Source organism: Typha latifolia, chromosome 7, assembly GCF_019914945.1.
Source record: "Typha latifolia isolate L0001 chromosome 7, TyphaL0001v2, whole genome shotgun sequence".
Classification (NCBI taxonomy): Eukaryota; Viridiplantae; Streptophyta; class Magnoliopsida; order Poales; family Typhaceae; genus Typha; species Typha latifolia.
Window position 1 is genome coordinate 6,941,438 of NC_133092.1, and position 24,987 is coordinate 6,966,424.

The 24,987-nt window shown below is 42.0% G+C and overlaps 1 protein-coding gene across 2 annotated transcripts in view; it reads right to left on the minus strand.

Annotated features, from left to right (window-relative positions):
• Window positions 1-617: 617 nt before the first annotated feature.
• LOC140792254 (two-component response regulator ORR26-like) overlaps window positions 618-24,987 on the minus strand; it is a 34,315-nt gene continuing 9,945 nt past the window's right edge. For both annotated transcript variants that reach the window (XM_073143128.1, XM_073143130.1), the window contains one exon: window positions 618-1,894. In XM_073143128.1, coding sequence (XP_072999229.1) covers window positions 875-1,894 — 1,020 coding nt within the window. In that variant the 3' untranslated portion in view covers window positions 618-874. The remainder of the gene's footprint in view (window positions 1,895-24,987) is intronic.

Consider the following 24,987-nt stretch of genomic DNA (forward strand, 5'->3'; position numbering starts at 1 on the left):
ATATAATATGAACCATATACATAATAGCAACTAGCAAACATACATGTAGAAAAAAGAAATTAAAAATAACATCTATTCTGCTAATAAAAAAATAAAAAAAAATTATAAATTATATCAAAACCGCCAAGTTGATCTTCTTTGTTCGTGGTGCCGCCTTCTTTGTTTATGGGGCGGCTGCCCCGACTGCCTTTCTATACACTTTTCAACAATAATAGTGAACAGAAAGTTAGAGATCAAATAATACTGTAGGGAAAGTCAAGAGCTCAAATATGAATATTTTCATAGATGCGCTCTCTTTCTCTAGGTAAGCTACTGCTACTTTCTGTCTGCTACGATTGAAGCTCATGTACATGTATGTTGAAGGTAAAAGAAATGGACAAAAGACAAAAAAAACTTATATTTTCATAGATGCACTCTCTTTCTCTAGGTAAGCTACTGCTACTTTCTGTCTGCTACGATTGAAGCTCATGTACATGTATGTTGAAGGTAAAAGAAATGGACAAAAGACAAAAAAAATTATATTAATGCATCATTTTATCACTGCAAACTCCAGTACACTTTTGTAGATATGAATCATTGAGAATCTGGAAAGCAGATAATTTACAGCATGAAACGGCTTGATCAAGCGGAGAAATAATCAATAGAGAACGCCAGTTTGAAAGGTCATCCCTTACATGTTTCTCAAGTATATATTTTTATGATTCTGTCTATAATACATCCATAAACAAAGTGGAAGGACTTACATTCAAATCCATCCACCAGGATCCCGAAGTTATATCACTAAACCTCTAACTTAAAGACACCATATAGGAGCATATGGACGAACATTATCCTTCTTCAGAAGTGATGTGCTTGAAGGCAATGCAAAAAGGCATTAAGCAAAAAGACATTCATCGGTGAATGGATAATCCATTAACTCCGATAAATAGTCACCGTTAAATTCCAAACCATCATACCAGTTACTTTGTACTTCACTCAGTGGCGCTAAGTCATTGTACTGAAAAATCTCCATGCTATTGAGTGCCACATTATCAAAACATCCAATGCCCTGAAGAGAACGAACTTGCATGTCCTCTGGAAAGGAAACCAAATCTGTGCCATTTATAAGACTTAATACTCCTGGTGGGGGAACATGACCTTGGTTGTTTGTTTCGTCTGAGTAGCAACCCTTGATGTTTGGTAACCCATCAATGTTAAAAGTAGATCCAATGTCTTTGGAACTTACAATTCCATGCTTAACTTGAAGAGAAACTGAATCATATGTACACGACAGAGGGGAGATATTTTTAATGTAGTCCGTAAGAACAGGTTTGACATCAGATAGATCTCTGATATCCTTCTCCACATTACAACTGATTGAGATAACAGAGGAAGGTGTGTTGAGATGATCAGGTGCAGTTAGATTCTGGTCAGGCCTTGGTGGACAAGTGTAGTCTTCTAACAAACTACAGCTTTCATAGTTCTGCTGTGGGTACTGCATGAGTTGCATCATTGGAGCACCTCCGTCACAGGACTGAGGTTTAGATATGACAGATTCTGAAGACTTGCCATTGACATCTGCCATCATGTCCTTGAAACAAAGAACTACACCTAACTGAGAGACACTGTTAACCTTCTGCGAGTCAGGAACAGTACTTTTTAGAGCTTTCTTATTATCAGGCACTGGCGAGGATGCTATGCTCTTAAATTTATCCAATTGGGTATCTGGTATAGCTCCTTGTGTTTGGAATTGTTGGCTAGTGCACAAATATCCATTACCTGCATTATTCTTTCGTATTGGGCTGCAAGGGTCAAGTTTCTCTGAAGGATTCTTAGAGCTGTAATCTGATTCCCCATTACCACCAAAACATTTTCCCTCTTGCTTTTGCAACCTACTCAAATAGAGACGATATTTCTGCATAATGAATGTGCTTTCAGAATGCCATAATCCAAGCATGACAAGACAAGGGATACACATTAAGTTTATTAAACTTTTGATTAACTCAATATTATTCTATTGAGAAGCAAATAACATCACTGAGACTAGTTTGTTCAACCAAGCAAACTATCAGAGATTTAAATTTGTAGTACCCAGGGAATAATAAAAATACAAAAGGTACTATGCATTAACCGACAACAGAAAATTAAAGAATAAGGTCCTCAGTCCTAAAAGTCAAGGAAATCATACACCTTTCACCTTTAGTTTTTCTGCACGATGCCCTCAAGTTCCTTTATATTATACTGTTCTAAGCATTCTCTCTTTGGTGATTATTAGTTATTGATTAACCTGTACTAGACTTGCAAATATGTTTATTTTCTATTTCTACATTTCATATCCACGGCCAAAAGTCATTTAACTAATTTAGCCTCTCCTATGGTTTGGGGATTGTTACGGTCTGACCAAGATGAGCCCAACGGGCGTGCATGGGCATTGGGTTTTGTGTCCAGGTGGTTTCTTTTGGGTATTATAGATTAGACCCTACAATTTGTTTTATTGCTTTATAGTCCGTGCTCGCTATTTCTTCAGTATTTCAAATAAGACCCTGGATTATTGTAATTTATTTTGATAAGACTTGTGCTCAGCTGAGTTAAGACTAGGTCGGAACCATGTTGGTCGACCAACTTAGGGTCAGGGTAGCCACCAATAAATTGCTGCAGTGCGCATTTAGATTTATCGCGTCTTCTTCTTCTTGCTCTCTTCTCCCTATTCCTTTTGACCAGACCTGGCCGACCACCTTGGTCGCCCTCATCACCTCCCCTATCGTCTAATCAAAGCCTTTTGTCCCTGGGAGACAGTCCTCCTCTCCCCGTTCGATCTTTCTACTGACCTGATATACCATCTCATACTCTACCCCTCACCACCCACCACTCAACCTAGTCGAATAACCACTACCACCATCGCCTACCCATTTACACAATTCACCACTGTAGAATCGAACCTCCATCCTCGATCTACATATCCACTGTCTTGGATCCCCATTCCGACGGTAGGATTTCCACCACCAGCTACTGTCATCTTTTTCATCATTTCCGACCTTCGACCATTATTCGGTCGATATCTCAGGATCTAACTGGCCAAACCTTGCGATTGGATTCGTTAGAAAGCCATCTTATAGAGCAACAACATATCCAAATTTTAAGAGATTCTAACAAATAGGTTTCTCAGAATTTCTCTCGCAAGGTTCGTCCTAGAATCTGTTAAGAGACTATTGTGAATCGGAGCAAGCCGTTTTCCCCATCAGATAGATCAGAGCTCGTAATAGTGGTATCAGAGACACCGGTTCTTGGACCATGGCCACCACCTGATCTATGGCTTCTAAGAGAGCTATGGTTGATCTCACCGCTGAGGAGGAGAACACCACCCGCAAGATGGAGAAACTGGTGGCCGCGGAGACTTCCAATCATGGACAAACCAAGTTTGATCTGAGCACAGATGCTGCCACAGAGATGGAGTCAACCATGGCTCAGGTCCTTTGTGCCTTGTTGGGACTAAATAAAAAAAACAGCGAGCTGCTGTTGGAGATCCAAGATGAGTTGCGCAAGGGAACTCGTGGTACACTTGAGGATGAACCGAGGAGGACTGTTGCTGCGGGCCAGCCCCAACAAACGGCTAGGGGACCTGTCCAGGCCGAGCCTCTACTACCTAACCCAAAGGGCAGAGAACCACGACTCCGGTCCTTGCTGGACAGAACATGAGAGAGCCAATCTACTGATCGGACCCCAACCAGGGTCAGTTTACGGAGGAAGACAATTGGTTCAATCCAATCAGACATGAACCCTATCAAGACGAGGGAGATTGAAGGAGGGCGAACATCTTGCCATCTTGGAGCAGCTACTACACCACCCTGCAGTCAAACCTAGACAAGCATTCAATCCCAATTGGGATAACATAATTTGAGGCCGAATGGTGCAGCTAAAATTTCTGAAATTCAAGGGTGGTAACCCTATTGATTGACTCTACCGTGTAGAGCAATTCTTCGACTACCAAGGGACAGCAGACACAAAGGTGCTGTATGCGAGTTTCCATCTTGAGGAAGCTGCACCACATTGGTACCCAGCTGTGAGCGCCTACCAACTGCTCGATAATTGGATGGACTTCGCTACTGACATTTCACACAAATTGGGCCGCGACTTTTAGGACTATAATGCTACACTCACTAAGTTGGTGCAGTGGATGACTATGGACGCATTTCAAGAGGAGTTTGAAAGGATTAGTAGCCGATGTCATCTGAGGTGGCCACGAACATTATTGATCAGCATCTTTATTTCTAGACTGCGTGAAGAAATCAAGGACAACATGCTATCTCTTTGACCTCGAACTCTGAGCGAGGCATTTGAAGATATAACGAGGATGGAGCAGAAGCACAAGACATTGAGGAGCGCCACGAGGATGCCCTGGACTGGCCGAGACAACCGTTTTCCACCAAGGCCAATTGGTGCGTCTGAGAGCTTCACCTCAAGCTTGAGACCAACAACGGCCAATTCTAGATCGAGGGTGCCCTTGAGGCTTTTGGCTGATATGCAAGGAGGAGCATGCCCTAATATCAGCAGTCTCATACCTGCCCAAGTGGAGGAGCAATGGGCAAAGGGTTTATTCTTTCGATATGACGAATGTTTTACGCTCGGTCATCGATGCGCAAAGATGGTCGTGGTCGAGAGCATCATGTTGATTGATGGCCATGAGGATCTAAGGGATGACGTTGTTGGTGAGGTCGTTGAGGAGTATGCGGAGGCAGACATACACGCAAAGATCTGCCTACATGTGTACTCGGGGACTATTGTGCCAAAAACCCTTCGCACGGACGACATAGCCAAGAAGAAGTGTGTGCACATCTTGATCGACACTGGGAGCACACAACTTCTTAGAAGGGCAGCTAGTTCGAGAAATGGGTTTGGAGGCTAAGCTGATGATTGAATTTTAAGTAGCGATCGGCGCGACGGTACAAAACTCTGGGCAAATAGTATATGTCGCAGCATCACCATCTAGGTTCAAGGCCATAGTTTCACCGTGGACTTGTACCCATTGGTCTTGCAAAAGGTGGACGTGGTTCTAGGACTCTATCGCCAAAGCCTAGGGCCCGTCATGTTAGATTTCACCCACATGTGGCTCACATTCAGGAGAGACGGATGAGTGGTGAGGCTGGATGGAGATTGGACCCAAAGGAGCCCCATATTGCAGCTAATGGTGGGCATCCCGTGTGCGTGGGAGCAGATGGCACCAACTGTACTTGAGCCTTATCCAAGCTCAGGTAAACTGGCTGAATTGGTCCAATTGCTTTATGAATTTTCTGCATTATTTGAGGACCCAAAGGGCTGTCACTAGCGAGAAATTTTGACCACAGGATCGAGATTGTGTCCAGGGCTGAGCAAGCTAATGTGCAACCTTATCAGTACTAGCACGTATAGAAGGAAGAGATCTCAAGGCTGGTAGTAGAGATGTTGGAGCAGTGCATTATCCAACTAAGGTAAGGTGCATATTCGTCACCCGTCTTGCTCATGCAAAAGGACAAAAGTTGACATTTTTGCATCGGTTATCAAGTACTTAACATCATCACTGTCAAGGACCGATACCCCATGCCAGTGACAGAGGAGTTGTTGGATGAGCTAGCAGGGATGGCATACTTCAACAAGTTGGATCTTCGAGTCGGATATCATCTGATTTAGGTTCATCCGGCGGATATCTACAAACGGCCTTTTGGACTCATGATGGCCACTATAAGTTCCGGGTCATGCCGTTCGGTTTAACAAATGCTCCAGTAACTTTCCCGGGGTTGATGAATGATGTTTTCCGACCTCTTCTACGGTAATATGTATTGGTGTTTTTTGACGACATTTTAGTGTATAGCAAGATGTGGTTGGATCACTTGGTGCATTTGCGCACAATGCTGAAATTGTTGGAAGCGAACACGCTGAAGGTCAAGACGTCAAAGTGCCTATGGGGAGAGCAGAAGGTGGAGTTCCTTAGCCATGTCATTTCAGCCGAGGGAGTTGTGGCGTACTTCAGGAAGTTGGACCTTCGAGCTAGATATCATCAAATTCAGGTTCATCCAGCGGACATCCACAAAACGACCTTCCAGACTCAAGACGACTACTATGAGTTCCAAGTCATGTTGTTTGGTTTGATGGATGCTCCAACAACCTTTCAGGAGTTGATGAATGACGTTTTCTAACCTCTTCTACGGTGATATGTATTGGTGTTTTTTGACAATATTTTGGTATATAGAAAGACTTGGTTGGATCACTTGGGGAATTTGAACGCGGTGTTGAAATTGTTAGAGGCGAATGTGTTGAAGGTCAAGATGTCAAAGTGCCTATGGGGAGAGTGGAAGGTGGAGTACCTTAGCTATATCATTTCAGCCGATGGAGTTGTGTCTGACACGAGCAGGATCTCTTGCATACTCAGCTGGCCGCGACCGAAGACAGTGCGCGACTTGCGTGGATTCCTCATATTGACAAGTTATTACCGTCGGTTTGTTGCTGGCTATGGAAAGATTGTAGCCCTCTTCACAGCCCTATTAAGAGAGGATGCCATGACAACCTTTGAGGAGTTGAAGGTGGCGATGACATTCGCGTCGATATTGGCACTCAAGAAATCACCAAAAATTTCATGGTTCAGTGCGATGCCTAGGGAGCTAGCATCAGGGCGGTGCTCATGCAAGATGGAAAGCCTATAACATATCTCAGCAAGGCCTTATCAGGGAGATCGCAACAACTTTCAACTTATGAGCGGGAGATGCTCGCTATTGTCCACATGGTGACGAAGTGGCGCCCATACTTGATCGGGCGACGATTCTTGATTCAAACCGACCAATGTAGCCTCCTCTACTTCATGGAGTAGAGGATACACACTTCGGCACGACAATATTGGGTCACCAAATTGCTAGGTTATCACTATGAGTTGCTGTACAAGAGGGACTGAAAATAGGGTAGTCAACGCCCTATCGTAGCAACCCACAATCGCCAAGTTCGTGGCTTTCTCCACACCAACCCATTTTTGGAGGAGCTAAGAAGGGCAGGTACAACTAACCCTGACATTATGAGGTTGCTACAGGAGTTGGGAGATGACCCGTGGAGGTAGACTGTTGATGGACGACGGGAGCATCCGAGTATCCACCGATGCTCACTTGCGGTCCAAATTTGTGGAGCACTTCACCAAACCCCGGAGGCCGACCACGAAGGAGTTTTGAGGACCTACAAGCGTCTATTACAAAGCTGTACATCAGTTGGAATGGAGAAAGATGTGAAAGCTTATTTCGAGGCATGTCAGCGAACAAAGGCCGATTCCTTGAAACCGGCAGTCCCCTTTAGCCATTAACGGTTTCAGAGCACATATGGGAGGATATGTCCAAGGATTTCGTGGAGGGATTGTTGGTGGTATGTGAGTTTTCTATTATATTTGTTGTGGTGGAAAGTCTAAGCAAATATGCTCATTTTTTAGTCAAGACTGTGGCTGAAGTGTTCATGGTATGCAGCATTTGATTGTATCCGACAGAGATAGAGTTTTTGTTAGCGAGTTTTGGACAGAGTACTTTCGCCTTCGGCAGACTTGATTAGGCCTCAGTTCGGCTGACCACCTACAAAAAAGATGGCCAAACTATGGTGGTGAATTAGGGGATCGAGTAGTACCTCCATTGCTTTGTGGGAGAGTGACTAAGACACTTGTTAGATTATTTACCGAGAGTAGAGTGGTCTTACAACACCGCCTATTATAGCAGCATCCATAAGACACCATTTGGGGTGGCGTATTAGAGGCCGATGCCAGTTTTGCACAATTGAGAAGCATTACATGAGAAACGTTGATTTGAGAAAGACGATCTGCCAATTATCAGAAAACATGGACTAATGAAATAAGAAAAAAAAATTAAGAAAAGAATCGTTCAAAGGACTATCCTATTTGCCAACAAACCATCCAAGATTCAATTCAACCTTAGTTTAAGTCAAACTTGATTCAGACCTGAATTATTGAATTTGTTTATCAAGCAGATCGAAATAGGCTCGAATTGAATCTAATCAATTCAAGGTTAATATTTTAGGTTAGACTTGAAATTAATTTCAACCCAAGCTTGAACAGAACGGCTCAATTACACCCCTAGTAGTCAAACCTTTTGGTGCTAAATATTTGCAAAAATTTGCAATGTAATTGATAAACAAGGTCTTAAAGATAGTGTGATGAAGTCACATAGCACTCTGTCTTCCACCACCAATATTGGCTATTCTGCACAACTCTATGTCAGGATTCCAGAATCTTCATGAAAGGATTAGGTTGATTATCATAGCAACTGTCAACCAGATGTGGAAGTTCTAAGAATAGGTACAAAGGAGAACAAGTTAAATATCATATTTTTGTGTACAATTTAATTATTATATTTTTGTGTACAATTTAATTATTATATTTTTGTGTGCAAAATATATGATTCAATGCATTGCTATACTTAATACACATAACAATTTAATAATTATAGAATTATTAGTAGAAAAATATAATTAGTATTATGTATGACTTAGGGAACAATCTTAGTATAAATCGCTTGCAATTTTTCATAGAGACTCAAATCTACTTACAAGTCCATAGGAGAGTCCTATTTTTTATCACTCCAGTGACTTTCTTAAGTGACTCTGGCGGGGTTAGAAAACAGTCCCAGATTAGATTGAAAGACTTTCTGAGGTGACTCTAATCTTTCAACCGTTAGTACAAAAGACATGATACATTTATCACATAGTGACACCTCCTGGTGACCTTAACTAGATCAGCTATGAGAAAAAAAATACCCGAATGCCATCTCGAGATAACTTATAGTTGATGTGGATCCATAGAACATTAACCCAATTAAGATATATAATATAATTAATATTGAGTAAAATTTAGTTTAGTCATACTATGCATGTTATGAGATATGACTTTTATTATTATTACTTGTGCAGTTATTATTACTATTGATATAAGCATGCTTAGTGAAATTGTTACTAAATATTGCTGGACTTAGATTTATCTAAGGTTAAGTTTATGGATTGCAGATTTATATGCCTTTTTAGTGGATTCCATTCACTGAGCTATAATTGTTGGCTCATGGAATCCCTCTTCTAAGGGTAGTTATTATTACTTGTGCAGTTTAGGAACAGGGGCAATGTGGCTACCGAGCGAGATGCACCGAGATCCTTACCTTCACTTAGGATTTCACTATTTTATCCCTTAGTTATATTAGACATTATAACTTAAACCATCTGTTAATTCAATTTAATTTGAGACACCTTAGTGATGACATTTTGTCATTTTCTTTATTGTTGGATTATATTATTGAAGTTGGATATTCATATTAAATTCTTGTCATGTTGGACTTAAAAAAATATTAGTTAAGGCTTCATGTATCTCAAGTATTACGGTACACGATCGGTCATAATTCTAAAATCGGGTCATGACAATGTTGGTATCAGAGCCAGTTTTAGTTACTCTAAGTCATCCTTTAGAGTCAAGTGGAGGTCTGGTTGCACAAGCTCAAGTTGCCACAAAATTACTTTGTTATATTTCATAGAATTTCTTCTTACCTTCCTTTATAAATCTTGAATATAACACCATCATCGACGAGGAGTTGTTGCCTAGAGTTCGTCACCAGATAGGAGTAGAGAGCAAAAGCCGGCTCTTGCTCAAGTGCCAGCTCTTGCATCGACTGTTATTTCTGGGCTAGGACCAGATATTGCTTCTACCCCTGTCTTAGCTCCTACCTTTATTCCTACTCCTGCACTTATCCTTATTGCTAATATAGTGATTTTAACTCTTCAGACCCTTGTTCAGGCCATTGGTGGGTAGTCATTGTAGACTCCAACTATGTTAGAGGCCAGGCCTCTTAGTCTAGATAGGGTTGAAGTGTTTGAGAAATTTCTGAAGGCATCCTCACCCGCCTTTAGGGGGACTACTGATCCGATCGAAGCAGAGCCACGACTGCTTCCGATCGAGAAAATTCTACAAGTATTGGATTGCATTGAGGACCAAAAGGTTGCTTTGACAACCTACATGTTTGAGGACCGAGCAGAGCTTTGGTTGATAATGATTGAGCGTCAATACATTGGATGGGAGAGGGAGCTAACTTGGGACAACTTTAAGAAGATCTTTGAAAAGTACTATCCCCGTGCCCTAAAGAAGAAGAAGCATGATGAGTTCTTCAAGCTAAGACAAGAAGGTATATCTATGGTAGATTTTGAGGCGAAGTTCATTGAGTTGCACTGTTTATTCCACATATAGTTGCGAGTGAAGAGGAGAAAGTCAACTTCTTTGAAGGAAAGTTGCGGCCAGCCATCAGAGATAGGATCGCACTCTACTAGTGTCAGACATATTCTTAGATGGTGTCTAAGGCACTCCTTGCTGAGAGGAACATTTAGGAGCTTTGATAAGAGCAAGAGCAGCAGCACTGACATAAGAAGCAGAAGAGCTACCAAGGTTAGAGCAATAGACGTGAATAGTCATTCGGACAATCTTCGAGGATCAGGAGTAGACCGAACCCTTCTAGGGGAGGTCACAGGAAAGTTTAGTTCAAGAGCTACTCGAGGTATGAACATTCTCATTCGTCAAGAATGGGATGCAATGAAGTGCCTCAGAACTGCTACAATTGTGGGAGGCCCGATCATATAGTGAGAGATTGCATAGCTCCCCATGGAGGATGGCAATCAGCTTCACAGCAGAATCAATAGCATTAGCCATATCAGTCTGGAGCAGCTAGTAACAGACCTCCAGCACGCAATGGGAATCAAGTATCAGAGCCAGAGAATAAAGGGAGAGTTTACACCTTGACTTAGGAGGAGAGTAAGCACTCACCATCTGTGGTGCAAGGTACATTACCTATCTCTTCTGTAGTTGCTAGAGTTCTTATAGAATCTAGAGCCACACACTCTTTTGGTTCACCTGATTTTATTTCTCTATTACTGTTGCACCTGAAACTATGTTTAGCAGTGACCACAATCATTGTAAGGACAGAAAAAAAGAGGGTCACACGTGCAGTGCATGTGCCCCCCTCCCTTCTCCTTCACAGTTACGCGACGAGAGAGTGGCCAGTGGACTAGTGACGCAAGTGGTCGCTGGTGGAATCTCTCCTTCTCAACCTCACGTCATTGACCACAAGGGAGAAGATTTGGTTGGGCTCGGGTTAAACCCGAGCCAACCCTTTTATTCTTTTTGCAGGTTCGGGTTTGGGTTTGGATTTCGGATCCAAAGATTTGACCTGAACAAGTTTAATAGAGGGTGGTGGGCTGCGGTTAGCCCCCACCTAGTCCATTGTGATTTGGTTGGGCCTTGGTCTAGCTCGATTAGTAGATTGGTGTGGGCTATGAGTCAACTACAAGCCAGCCCAATCCAATGGGTTTAAATCAACCTATTTTAGCTATTTATTTAGTTTTAAAATTTAGAAATTATGATATTATTTTATTTAAAATTTTATTGTTATTTATTATTAAAGGTGGTGATTTTTAGCACATGGACTAGAGATTAGAGATTTCAATTATTTTGCCTAGACTCAGGTGAGTGGGTTCATTCACATATTTATTCATATTGTATTTCGTATCTTTTATTAGATCATGAACTTCTCTATGTGCAAATTTATTTATTATATTTTCTATGTGCAATTTAATTATTACAATTCTGTGCAAATTATATAATTTAGTGCATCGCTATACTTTGTGACAATTGCAAATTTTAGTGGGAAAAACATAACTAATATTTAGTATGACTTAGAGAACAGTCCCGATATAGATCGCTTACGATTTTTCATGGTGACTCAAGTTTAACTGAAAATCTAGGGCAAAGTTCTATTTTAGATCACTACGGTGACTTTCTTAGGTGACTCTGGCGGGGTTAGGGAACAGTCTCAAGTTAGATCGAAAGACTTATTGAGGTAACTCTAATCTCTCTCAACGGTTAGTAGAAAAGACGGGGTGCGTTTATCACACAGTGACACCTCTTGATGACTCTAACTAGATTAACTATGAGAAAAAGAATCGAGCGCCATCTCGACATGACTTCTACTTGATGTGGATCCACAGGGAATAAACCTAATTGAGACAAATGATATTATTATTATTGAGAAAATTTTCATTATGTTGAAACTGAGCATGTTATGATATATGACTTTCTATTATTATTGTTACTTTAAAAACATGCTTAGTGGAATTGTCATTCTATATCGTTGGATTTAGATTTTATTTAAGTTATAATTTTGAATTTAATTGGCTTTTGAGTAGATTTCACTCATGAGCTATAGTTGTTAGCTCATGAAATTCCTTCTTCTAATATTTCATGTAATGCTCAGCGTGCTGACTGAGCGAGATGCACCGAGACCCCACCTTCACTTAGGATCTATCCCTTTTACCTTTTCGTTCTTTTGGTCTTTATATTTTAGACTATTTATTAATTCAATTTACTTGGAGACACATTAGTGATGACATTGGTTCTTTTCATTATTATTGGGTTTAAATTATATAATCATTTTTTTCATTAATTCTTGTCATTATGTACTTAGAAAGTATTAGTAAGGCTTCGTGTATCTCAAGCGTATTGAGGTACATGGTCGATCATAATTTTAATTTCGGGTCATGACACCCATAGGGAGAATTGTACTATTAGATCTTATTTGTAGCTCTTGTCTAGTAGAAATTGACTATTAGAAACTTCCAATAAATCTTATTTGTTTAGACATGTATGATTTTGATGTTATACTGGATATGGATTGACTATCCGCACATTATGCTATAGTAGATTATAGAACGAAGAGCCATAGAGAAGCCAGAAATTTAATCCCAGTGTGAGCGAAAGATTCCTACAATCGGTATTCTCTCACCCTTTAGGCAAACCAAGTTATTGAAGAAAAGATGTCAAGGCTTCTTGGCATCCGTGGTGGGAGCGGAGTGAGTAGAGTAGGAGATTCATGAACTTCAAGTGGTGGATGAATTTCCAGATATATTTTCTGATGATTTACCTGGTCTTCCACTTGATAGAGAGATAGACTTCCTCATTGATATTCTTCTTAGCACTAAAGCAATATCGAAGGCACCTTACAGAATGGCATCATCGGTACTTAGAGAGCTATAGACTCAACTACAAGAGTTGGGTTTTATCTACCCGAGTGTATCACCTTGGGGAACACTAGTTTTGTTTGTAAAGAAGAAAGATGGATCGACGCGTCTTTGCATTGACTACCAGGAGTTAAATAAAGTCACAATAAAGAATAAGTTTCCATTATCCCGGATCGAGGATCTATTTAATCAGCTGTAAGGCTCTTAGGTCTTTTCTAAGATTGATTTGAGATCTGGCTATGACCAATTGAAGATAAAAAATGACAACATTTAGAACTCGTTATAGCCATTACGAGTTTTAGTGATGCCTTTCGATCTCACTAATGAACCTGCATCATTTATGGACCTAATGAATCGGGTCCCCAAACCCTTCTCAGATCAGTGTTGTGATCTTCATCGATGATATATTGATCTACTCTAAGATAGAGAAGAGCATGAGGTACATTTGAGAACGATACTTTGATATCTTCGGGAGAAGAAGCATTATGATAAGTTCAAGAAATGTGAATTTTGGCTGGATGAGGTTGCTTTCTTGGGACATGTTATTGGCAAGGATGGAATCAAGGTGGATTAGCGAAAGATTGAGGCTATCAGCAAATGACCGAGACCTACTTCAGTGTCTGAGGTGTGAAGTTTCCTTGGTTTGGCAGACTATACAAAATGTTTGTGGAGGGATTTTCACGAATTGCCTTGCCACTTACCTCACCAAGAAAGGGGTGAAATTTGAGTGAACAGGTGATGGTGAAAATAGTTTCCAAGAGCTCGAGCAGAGATTGATTTCAGCTCCTATCCTATCATTTCCAACTGAAGGCTGCAACCTCGTGCTTTACAATAATGCATCTTGTCAAGGTCTGAGTTATGTTTTGATGCATCACGAGGAGGTGATAGCTTATGCATCCAAATAACTTAAGATTCATGAGAGGAATTACCATACTCATGACCTTAAGTTGGCTGTAGTGGTTTTTGTACTAAAGATTTGGTGCCACTAACTTTATGAAGAATCTTGTGATTTTCACTGATCACAAGGGCTTCAAGTATATCTTTACCCAAAAGGAACTTAACTTGAGACAGCGTAGGTGGCTAGGATTGATCAAGGATTATGCTGTCAATATCAATTATCATCTAGGGAAGGCAAATGTGGTGGCAAATGCTTTGGGTAGAAAATCATCAGAGGGACACTTTATGGCATTCAATTGTCAGCAGTTCATTATTGAGGAATTCAGACGCTTCAAGATAGAGGTGACATCGTATTAGGAAGGGGCAGCCATATGCAGCTAGTTAGTGGTCAAAATTACACTTTAAATCGCATCTAGATTGCTGAATTAGGGGATGCTTATCTCAAGAAAGTATTGGAAGAATTAGAGAAAGGAGAAGTTCCCGGCTAATCAAGGTCAGATGGAGGATTAGTCAAGTACCGGAACCATATTTGTGTCCCGGCCAGTAGAGTTAAAGAATGAGATCATGTTAGAGGCTCACAGTTCAGGGTTCAGTATTCACCTAGGTAGTACGAATACGTATAGAGATTTGCAAGAGAATTTTTAGTGGGATGGCATCAAGGAAATAGCTAACTTAATGGCTAGATGTCTTACCCATCAGCAAATCAAGATTGAGCATTAAAGACCTATAAGAATGTTACAGCCTTTGCCCTTGCTTGAGTGAAAGTGGGAGGATGTGACTATGGACTTTGTCTCGGGACTTCCCAGCACTAGATCAAATTATGATGCAACTTGGGTGATTGTGAATAGATTGACTATGTTTGCATCTCTAGATCGTCTTGCACAGTTTTATATTAGGAAGATTGTTCGACTACATATAGAACCTTTGCCTATTGTGTCTGATCAAGATCCTCGATTTGTTTTTGATTTTTGGCGGAGTCTACATTCAGCTATAGGGACATTATTGAAGTTTAGCTCAGCTTATCACCCGCAGACATATGGACAATCTGAGAGGATTATCCACACCCTCGAGAATATGTTGCAAGCTTGTTCCTTGGGTGGAAAGGAAATTGAGATGATCATCTTTCACTCATAGAGTTCTTGTACAGTAATAGCTATCATTTCAGTTTGGGATTAGCACCTTATAAGGCATTGTATGACAAGAAATGCAGATATCCACTTTGTTGGTATGAAGTTGGTAAGAGATAGTTGTTGGGACCGAATATGGAATAAGATGCCACTCAAAAAATTATTAAAATCAAGGAAAAGCTTCTAACAGCTCAGAGTCATCAGAAGAGTTATGCTAATAATTAGAGAAGATATCTGGAGTTTCGGATGGGTGACAGTTTTTCTAAAGGTATCCCTTGGAAATGATTGATCAAGTTTAGTAAGAAAAACAAATTGAGTCCTCACTTTATTAGACCTTTTGAGGTTTTAGAGCGGATTGGAGAGGTGGCATATTGAGTAGCATTGCAATCTAGGTAGGCCAAAGTCCATAATGTCTTCTATGTGTCTATGTTGAGGAAGTATGTGCCTATTGTTGAGTGCAATCGGAGAAAGCTACACGGCTCACCGGTGAGTGCACTCCCACCCCACGGTACTTAATTAAAGTTGAATAGGTTAAATTATAAATACCCAAAATTCTTGGTGTTGCAGCTGGCCGCAAATCAAGCCGGTTGGCGGCTTCGGGTCACTGCCGCTCGTGTACTAGAGCTTCACTCCGTTGGCCTCGTGCTGTAAGTGCTCTCCCTTTGAGCTCTTGTGGCTCAGGTGGTGGTAGAGGCGAGCTCCATGGCCATCAGCCATGGATTGGAGATCATCGGTGCCGATCACTCGCTGTGGTTGTCTCGTAGGAGTTGCTGAGGTTGCAGGGGTGGTATGGATGTCTTGGGCGTGCCCACCGACAGCATTGTTCACCAGTGATCAGTCAGTGCATTCCTCCCCTTCCTCTCCTTCGAGAAAGAGAGAGAGAGAAGGGTTCGGTTGAGATCTTTTGATCCTAACCCGTGGTGAGTTTTGGCCAAACCTAATCAGTTTGGGTTTCGAGTTCGGGTTCGAGTTTAGATTTCAGATCCAAGACCTCCCTGATCTGACCAAATGGAAGTAAGTTGGGCTGCAGTTAGTAGCCCAACTCATTAAGTTAGTTTGGGCCTGAGCTCAGCTGACTAATATAAAAGCATGGGCTGCGGGCGCTTAGCTCAACTTTTTGGGCTTGATTTAGCCTATTTGAGCAATTTAATTAGTTTTAATTTTTAGAAATTATGATATTAGTTAAATTAAAATAAGTTATTATTTATTATTAAATGTGGTGATTTTTCTTAGCTCGTGTAGAGATTTCAATAGTTTCACCTAGACTCAGGTGAGCAGGTTCACCCGCATTTCTATTCGTCTTGTATTTCATACTTTTTACATGATTCTGTATTTTTCTATGTGCAAATTAAATATTATATTTCTATGAGCAATTTAATTATTATAATTCTGTGTGCAAAATATATGATTCAGTGCATTGCTATATTTCGTGTAAATTATAATTTTAATGATCATAAACATTATTAAAAAATATAATTAATATTTGGTATGACTTAGAGAACAGTCTTGACAAAGATTGCTTGCTACTTTTCGTGGTGACACAAGTCTATCTAGAAGTTTAGAGTAGAGTCATATTTTTAGCTCACTACTGTGATATTCTTAAGTGACTAGCGGAGTTAGAGAATAATCTTAAATTAAATCGAAAGACTTCTTGAGGTAACTCTAATCTTCTCAATGGTTAATGGAAGAGACAGGGTGCGCTTATCACATAGTGACACTTCATAGTGACCCTAAGGGGAAGAGATATAGTGCGTTTATCACATAATGACACATCATAGTGACCCTTAGAGGAAGGAACATAATACGTTTATTACATAGTGACACTTCCTAGTAACCCCAACTAGATCAGCTATTAGGAAAAGTCACCAGCACTATCTCGAGGTGACTTCTAGTTGATGTGAATCCACATAGCATTGACCCAATTGAGATATATGACATTATTAATATTGAGAAAAATTCAGTTTATTAATACCAAGCATGTTATGAGATATGACTTTCATTGTTATTACTTGTGCCCTTATTATTATTGTTTATATAAGCATACTTGGTGAAATTATTATTGAATATTGCTAGACTTAGATTTATCTAAAGTTATGTTTATGGATTAAAGATTTATTTGGCTTTTGAGTGGATCTCACTCATTGAGTTATAGTTGTTAACTCATGAAATCCCATTTTTAATATTTCAAGTATGGGTCAGCGTGGTGACCGAGCGAGATACATTAGGATTGTTACCTCCAAAGATTTTATTGTTTTATCCTTTAGTTATGTAAGACATTATATTTTAAACTATCTATTAATTTAGTTTGATTAGAGACACATTAGTGATGATATTTGATTATTTTCTTTATTGTTGGATTATATTTATTGAAGTTGGATATTCATATTAAATTCTTATCATTTTGGACTTAAAAAAATATTAGTTAAGGCTTCGTGTATCTAAAGTGTATTGAGGTATATGGCCGGTCATTATTCCGAAAGTAGGTCGTGACACTAGAGTTTGAATGTTCTCATTGATAGCAGTTCTAGATTGAAGGTTCTTGAAGTATTTACCCTTTTGGATGGCCAAGACACCAATTCAGTAACAAGCCTTTGATATCTGGGGACTTCTTCAATTGTAGGAGAAACATTTGCAATTAGACTGTCCTTTTCAGAACCAGGAAACCTTAGTTGCACATAATCATTTAATAAATGATTAAATCCTCGGCCAATCTTGGCCGATTTTTTGAAAGCTGAGTATTGTGCTTCTGAGCTTTAGTAGTATATCTGAGATTACGTTGAACAAGTTTCACATGGTCTTCACTGCAAATTTGAGTATTAGAAAGGAAAGCAAAAATTCTTATCGCTCTTAATCTCTTTTTGCTGATAGTAATCTTCGATCATGACCATGCGTATGCGCTGAGGAATAATGGTCGTGGACCAAGACGATCTCTTGCAGACGATTGCGACCCCAAATGATCTTTGACAGACTATGCTTGCGGAGTAGGTTCTTCACGGGATAGCACAGCGTAGCACATCAAACCTGTTCGGATGAATGAATAATGACATTGCCCTTTGAGTAGAGGCAGTCCCAAGGCATGACTGTAACATTTCTTATTATGCCATTGAACGGAGTGTTAGGTCAGTGTGAGAGAGTAATTTGATTACCCCTGGTATGATGAGCATATGTCCTGGACGTCTATCAATGGGTAATTTCATATCTCGATGCCTTCATTCTCAATTCTCTTGGTGCAAAGATTGAACTTAGGTGGCTATTGAATACGGTGTGCTACAATTGTTTAGGAAGGAGCTCTGTATCTGCTGCATCACTTTGTGCCATGGGAGACTATGCTGCATGTTCTTGAGAAGACTTTGGCTTTGATGATGTTCCGTCCTCTTGTGGGACAAAGGACCCTAGAGTAGTGCCCTTAATTTTGTGGTTTCTTCCCAGAGTGCGTGGTAATCTAGGACAAACCTATCTAGCAACTCAAGAACTTGGAGAGCACGAGTATTGTTGATTTAGCGCCAGAAATAGTCTCACTGTAAAATGAGTTTGTACAGATGTCGACGCATAGGCTCTATCAAACTATCCATCATATTCCAGCGTTCAGACTTCTACTGTACTCACTGGAACAAGTCAATAGTGCAGACATCAGGTTCTTCCTAGTAGGAGGATCCAAATATGATGTGAAACAATGAGATCGTTAGAATTCTAGGAGTTAGAATTCTAGGAATGATGATAGTCAGAAAAAGAAAAGAAATGGGGTTCACATCCCATTCTCAACTAGAGTCTCACGCTCAAAGCTCACATTGGAGATAAAAAGCTGGCCTATATATAGACCTTATAAATAATAATAAGTAAATAACACCCTAAATAATTACAAAAAAAATAAATATAACCCTAAACACCATAAATAACAAATGTATACTAAAAATAATTAACTTAAGACTAATACCCTAAAAAAGGAATCGCACTGATACATGTGCCTAATGTAATATGTCACTGATGTCCACATCATTCTCTCTAGGTGGGAGAGAACTCAACTCTATCAAGTGTGTCCCCTACAACATTCATATTGCTTCAGTTCCACAATTTTTTGTTACTTTAAGTCACTTCGATTAAGCCAAATATTATCAGATTCAGGGATAGGTTTCACACCTCCACCCTCAAGCTAGGGTTTCACACCCAAATCTTCCTAACGATAAGGCTTGTCCTTAATGACTTCGAGTAGTGAATTGAGACTTTCTTTGTACTGCTCTAGCTTGTTAGATTCTCACTGTTCCGGATCACTTTAATCAAGTTAAGTATCATCATGCTTAGAGATAGATTTCACACCTTCACCCCCAAGCTAGGGTTTCACATCCAAAATTTTATGATGTCAAGACTTATGATTAATTTCAAAAAGGGTAACGATTATGGGATGATAGAAAAAGTCGATAGGGATGCGACAGTAATGGATAGGAGTTGGTGGCTATAAGTAAGCAACAACGGTGGTGGAGTTCCAGAGAAGATGGCATTGATGGTGGTGGAGAGTGACATTGGCTATGATGACATCGGTGGAGAAGTTGCTTGTTATAGGGATTCTAGTGAAGGAAGTAATCAGGTTGGTGTTAGGGTAGACTTAGATATGTTGAGGTTGAAGATGACTTGAGTGTAACCGGTGGAGTAGGGTTGGGGTTACAGCTAATGGGTTAGATTGGATTGGGTGCTAATAGATTTGAATATGGTTGAGTTGATGATCTAAGTTGGTTTGGGTTTAGGTTGGTTTGGGTTTAAATTGAGTTTGGGTTCAATGGGTTAGATAAGGGAAAGGAATTTTAGTATTTTGGGGAGGAAAGTAAAAATTCAAAATTTTGGTAGGTGTGGTAAGAAACGAAAGGAAATTTTGATTTTTGTTGGGAGGATTAGGGAAAAAAAAGATTTGTTGAAATCTCAAGGAAAGGATAAGAAAATCATTAGAATTTGAAATTTGAAATTTTGAAATATCGAATCAAAAATTTGAAAATTTGAAAATCTTTGAAATTCGATTTTTTTTTGCTCACCTGTAGCAGAGAAGGTTGATTTAAGTGATGATGGACTATTGGATAATATACGAACACTCCATGTTTGGTGACCGTTGAATCTTGTTTCGTGGTTTCACAGTGACAATGGGTTCTTCTCGTTCCTCTACTACAATAGCCATCTCATGCGATTCGAAACTCATTGTACTCGACATACGATAGAGTTAGCAATGATCTAGTATTCATGACGCAAGGGGTCGAACAAAGGACAAGTGTAGAGCGGCATAAAACCTGGGTGGCTTGCCATCTATACTCGATGGAAATGGTGATGAGGTTGGAAAAGATGGGTAGCACAGGTAGATTAATGGGTGATGGAGCCAGAAAATATTGTTTGGAGAAGACTTGAGTCCTAAAATACGTTGCTCTGGTACCAAAATGATGTGAACCAACGAGATATTAGGATTCTAAGAACGATGATGATTAGAAAGAGATGGAATGGGGTTTCACAGCTCCATTCTCAACTAGGGTTTCACACCCAAAAGTCACATTGGAGATAAATCTCAAAAAATTTCATTTCTTCATTAACCCTGAAGCTGGCCTATATATAGGGCTGTCAAAATAAACGAGTGGCTTGGGCTCGGCTCGGGCTCGACTTGATTGAAGCTCGAGCTCAGCTTGGCTCGGCTAGAGTTGAGCTGAGCCCGAGCCGGATTAGAAGGCTCAAAATCAATTTCGACCAAGCTTGGGCTAGAGCCAGCTATGACAACTTCCATGCTATGCTAACCAAGGTGAGTCAAAAGACAACTGTCAAAGTATAGGTGGAGGAGTTCGAGAGAATCCATAGTAGATGTGGTCCACCATGGTCTGATCTTCACCAACGTGCAACAATTCTGTCTGGTCTCCGTGGCGAGATCCAAGCTAATGTCAGAGCCTTGAGACTGAACACTATGGAGGAGATGGTGGAGGATGTATTGCTGATGAAGATAAGCATCATGAGTTGAGGTCGTATCAGTGACCAACTTGGGCTAGGTGAGACGCACGGCAACTTAGCCAATCTGTTGCACCCGCCGCAATGTGTTGGAGACCTGCAGCTGTTGGAGCTGGACTGAGGCCTCCATTATGGCTTTCTAACGACATGAAGCAAGCCCCTAGACCCCCTAGAAAGACCCTCAGACCTGCTCAAGTGGAGGAACGAAGATCCAAAGGGCTTTGCTTCTGTTGTGACAAGAAATACGCGCCGAGTCATCGCTACACACAACCTATTGCCAGGGTTCTCCTTCTCGACGATCCAGAAGATGAAGAGGACTTTGTTGCTGTAGAAGGTCTCGAGGAGGAAACCCAGCAGCTTATGGTGGTCGAGACGAAGGAGAACAATGGAGACATGGCCGCTGAAATTTCGCTACACGCATACTTGGGCATGGTAGCCCCCAAGACATTGTGGATGGAAGGTATGATTAAGTGAACAGTGCTTAACATTTTTAATTGACACAGGGAGCACTTAACTTCCTAGATGAGAGGCTTGTGAAGAAGATTGGACTGAACATGGAGCCAACAGTGGGTTTTGACGTTACGATAGGCGATGGCACAACGCTACATGCTGATGGGGTGTACCGTCGGGTATCGCTACAGGTGCAAGGTTTCGAATTCTCACTCGATTTGTACCCGTTGGCGCTGAGAGGAGCGAATCTAGTGTTGGGCATCCGTAGCTATAGAGTTTAGGGGCTGTCACCTTTAATTTTGCGAAACTGAGCCTCACCTTTTAGCGAGGACTCGAGGTGGTGCGGCTGGAAGGCAGCCAGCTGTGCAATGGTCCAGCACTGCGTCCGCTGATTAAAGTGCCATGTTGGAGCGACTATGGGGTGTTTATGCAGCTAGTGTCCGCTATGCCAGAACCTATTCCAAGGGAAGGTATAGCCGCTGACCTGGATTGATTGTTGCAGGACTTTAAAGACGTATTTGAGGAGTCGTGGGGGCTACCGCTCGCTTGTTGTTATGACCCGATTTGGAAGGGTTTAGTTGCTAGACAAGCTCACAAGATCGACCTATTTCAGCAAGCTATTATGACCCGATTTGGAAGGGTTTAGTTAGTTAAGTCGAGCCCTTTTATTTTAATTCCTGCATAGCAATTTTCAACATTTGGTTGGGTTGAGTCATAAGACGTGGGTTGGATCTAGTCTATTTTCAACTTTACTTAGAGGGCAAGTTACTTATCATAGATAGCCACTATATAAGGTGTGGTGAGAAGAACCCAAGTAAAGACATGAAAGAATATTTGCCCTAACTCTCTCTCTCTCTCTCTTTCTCTCTCTCATCTCCCTCCTCTAGAGACCAGTGGCGCCCCCAAGGATTAGTAGCTCCATTGACCTCCATTCTCATCTCCTCAGCTCCCCTCAGCCTTTAGACCTTCCTTCCTCTCCTAAACCCACCTTCTACTACCTCCACCAATAGAATCCCCAAGGAACTCTAGGGATCACCTCGAGCTGGTCTGCCATCTCCGACTAGCACCCAAGTTGTGATCAATATCTCACTATCTACCCATCCGATTCTCACGATCTTGGGTTTATTGGAAAACTCTCTTCGAGAGCGACAACATATCAAATTTCAGGCCCAACAACAATTAGATTGTTCAGAATCCAACCTCTAAAGTTCCACCCAAAATCTATCTCAGCGCCAAACCAGTTCCACCATTGCCAAGCCCCTTCCACTTTCCTCACCTAGACCAGATTACATTAGTGATATCAGAGCTGCAGCCTTCCTCGGACCATGAACACCATCAATGGCGAGAGGGAAGAGTGCGGTTGAAGCTCCAGCTGAGGGTGATCACCCAAAGAGCGTGGCAGCCCCGGCGGAGGTCGAAGCCTTCCCGAGTGCGCCTAGCACATTGCCTGTCGGGGGGGGGGGGCTCCACAGCAAGAATCCCTCACTACTCCTCCTCTAGAGGTTGGTGGAGTTGCAGGAAAGGTCATAGGAAGAGATGAGGGGACTGAGAGCAGATCTGAAATCAATGGTGCTCGGAGGGCACTTGCAAGACCAGTGCCACGCCCGGATCCGCCGCAGTCACCAGCAGCGACATGGGCTGCTCCTCCCTCGACCACTCCTTTCCTCCCTCACCCACCTGGTTTACGAGTCCAGCAGCCACCTCCCTATGGCCTAGTCCAGTTCCACCAGGCTCTAGGGTCCCTCCACCAGCCCCCCATGGACCAGATCGAGGAGGGGTGGACCTGAGACCTGGGTGGAACCCAAGGAAAGCCGACACGGCAGCCGCTGCCCTATGGCTGCACCACGATGATCTTGGGATACAACGGGTTGATGAGCGGCGACGGCGTGACCATGAGGTGCAGCTCCTCCATCCCCTCATGGTTCGGCCTGACGTGGCTCATGACCCCAACCACGACAACGGTATTTGTGGACACACTACACGACTCGATTTCCCTAAATTCCAAGGAGGTAACCCATTAGATTGGATTTTTCGAGCTGAGTAGTGTTTTGAGTATCAGCGGACAGCGGAGGACGTCAAGGTGTTGTTGGCGAGTTTCCATTTGGAGGGGCCTGCCCTCTATTGATACCTGTGGATGAACGCTCACCAACCGTTCGAGATGTGTACCATTTTCATCGAGGGCCTATCGAGGTGATTTGGGACAGCGGGCTTCGAGGATTACCATGCTACCCTCTCCAAGTTGGTTCAGCGAACAGTAGCCGCTTACCAAGAGGATTTTGAGCGCGTTAGTAGCCGGTGCCGACCCCTTTGGCTGCAACAGTTGTTGGTCAACACTTTCATTTCAGCGCTACACGAAGAGATCAAGGTTGACGTCCTTTATTTATGGCCTCAGACTTTGAGCGAAACCTTCAAAGATGCTACTCGAATAGAGTAGAAGCATGCCGCTTTGAAGAGTGTCATGAGGACCACATGGACCAGCCGGAATAGTGGGTACTCACCAAGGGAAGCCGATGTGGCCGGTGAACCCAAGTTAGGCCCCAAGGCCGCACCTACACCCTATGGCATGAAGACTGTCTCGAGCCTAGCAGCAGGCCATAGAGGAGGGACACAACCTTTGGTTCGCACTCTCACACCCACACAGGTGAAGGAGCGATGAGCTAAAGGATTATGCTTTTGGTGCGACAAGCAGTTCACTCTGGGTCACCGTTGCACTAGGGCCAAAGGGAGCATGATGTTGATTAACGGTCAGGAGGACAATGGGGACTATGTGGCCGAGGGTGATATTGATATAGAGGACATTGAGGAGACGCCGGCCGAGATCTCCCTACATGCTTATTCCGGCACGAGTGGCCGAAGACCTTGAGATTGGACAGGCAGGTCAAGAAGCAATGCGTGCACACCGGGAGCACGCATGACTTCTTGGATGAGCATCTCATCCAGAGGATAGGGTTGGAGACCAAGCTGATGTCTGAACTCGAGGTAGAGATTGGCGACAGGACGAAGCTCTGAGCAGACATTTTGTGTCGCCAAATCGGGATCCGCATACAGGGATACGAGCTTACCGTGGACTTGTACCACTCATCCTTTGAGGAGCTAACATTGTCCTGTGTACACAGTGGTTGTGGAGCTTGGGACCCATGACATTTGACTTTGGTAGCATATGGATGGTGTTCCAGCAGAATGGCGGAGTGATTCAATCGAGGGTGCGAAAACGAAGCGAAGCCCGGCTTTGCATTGGATGATGGGGTGGCCCTGCCCCCCGTGGATAGGGAAAGACACAGTGGAGTTACCCCGGCCACTAGCAGCACCACCTGAAGCTACGAGTTGGGCTCGCATTGGACCAACTTAGAACATTATTCGACTTATCACTTTGAGGACACGGTGACGGAAGCGTGGTGGACTATTATGATCCGATTTGGAGGGGTTTAGTTAATTAGATCGAGTCCATTTATTTCTACACTTGGTTGGATTGAGTCACGAGACGTTTGGGTTGAATCTAGTCAATTTTAGT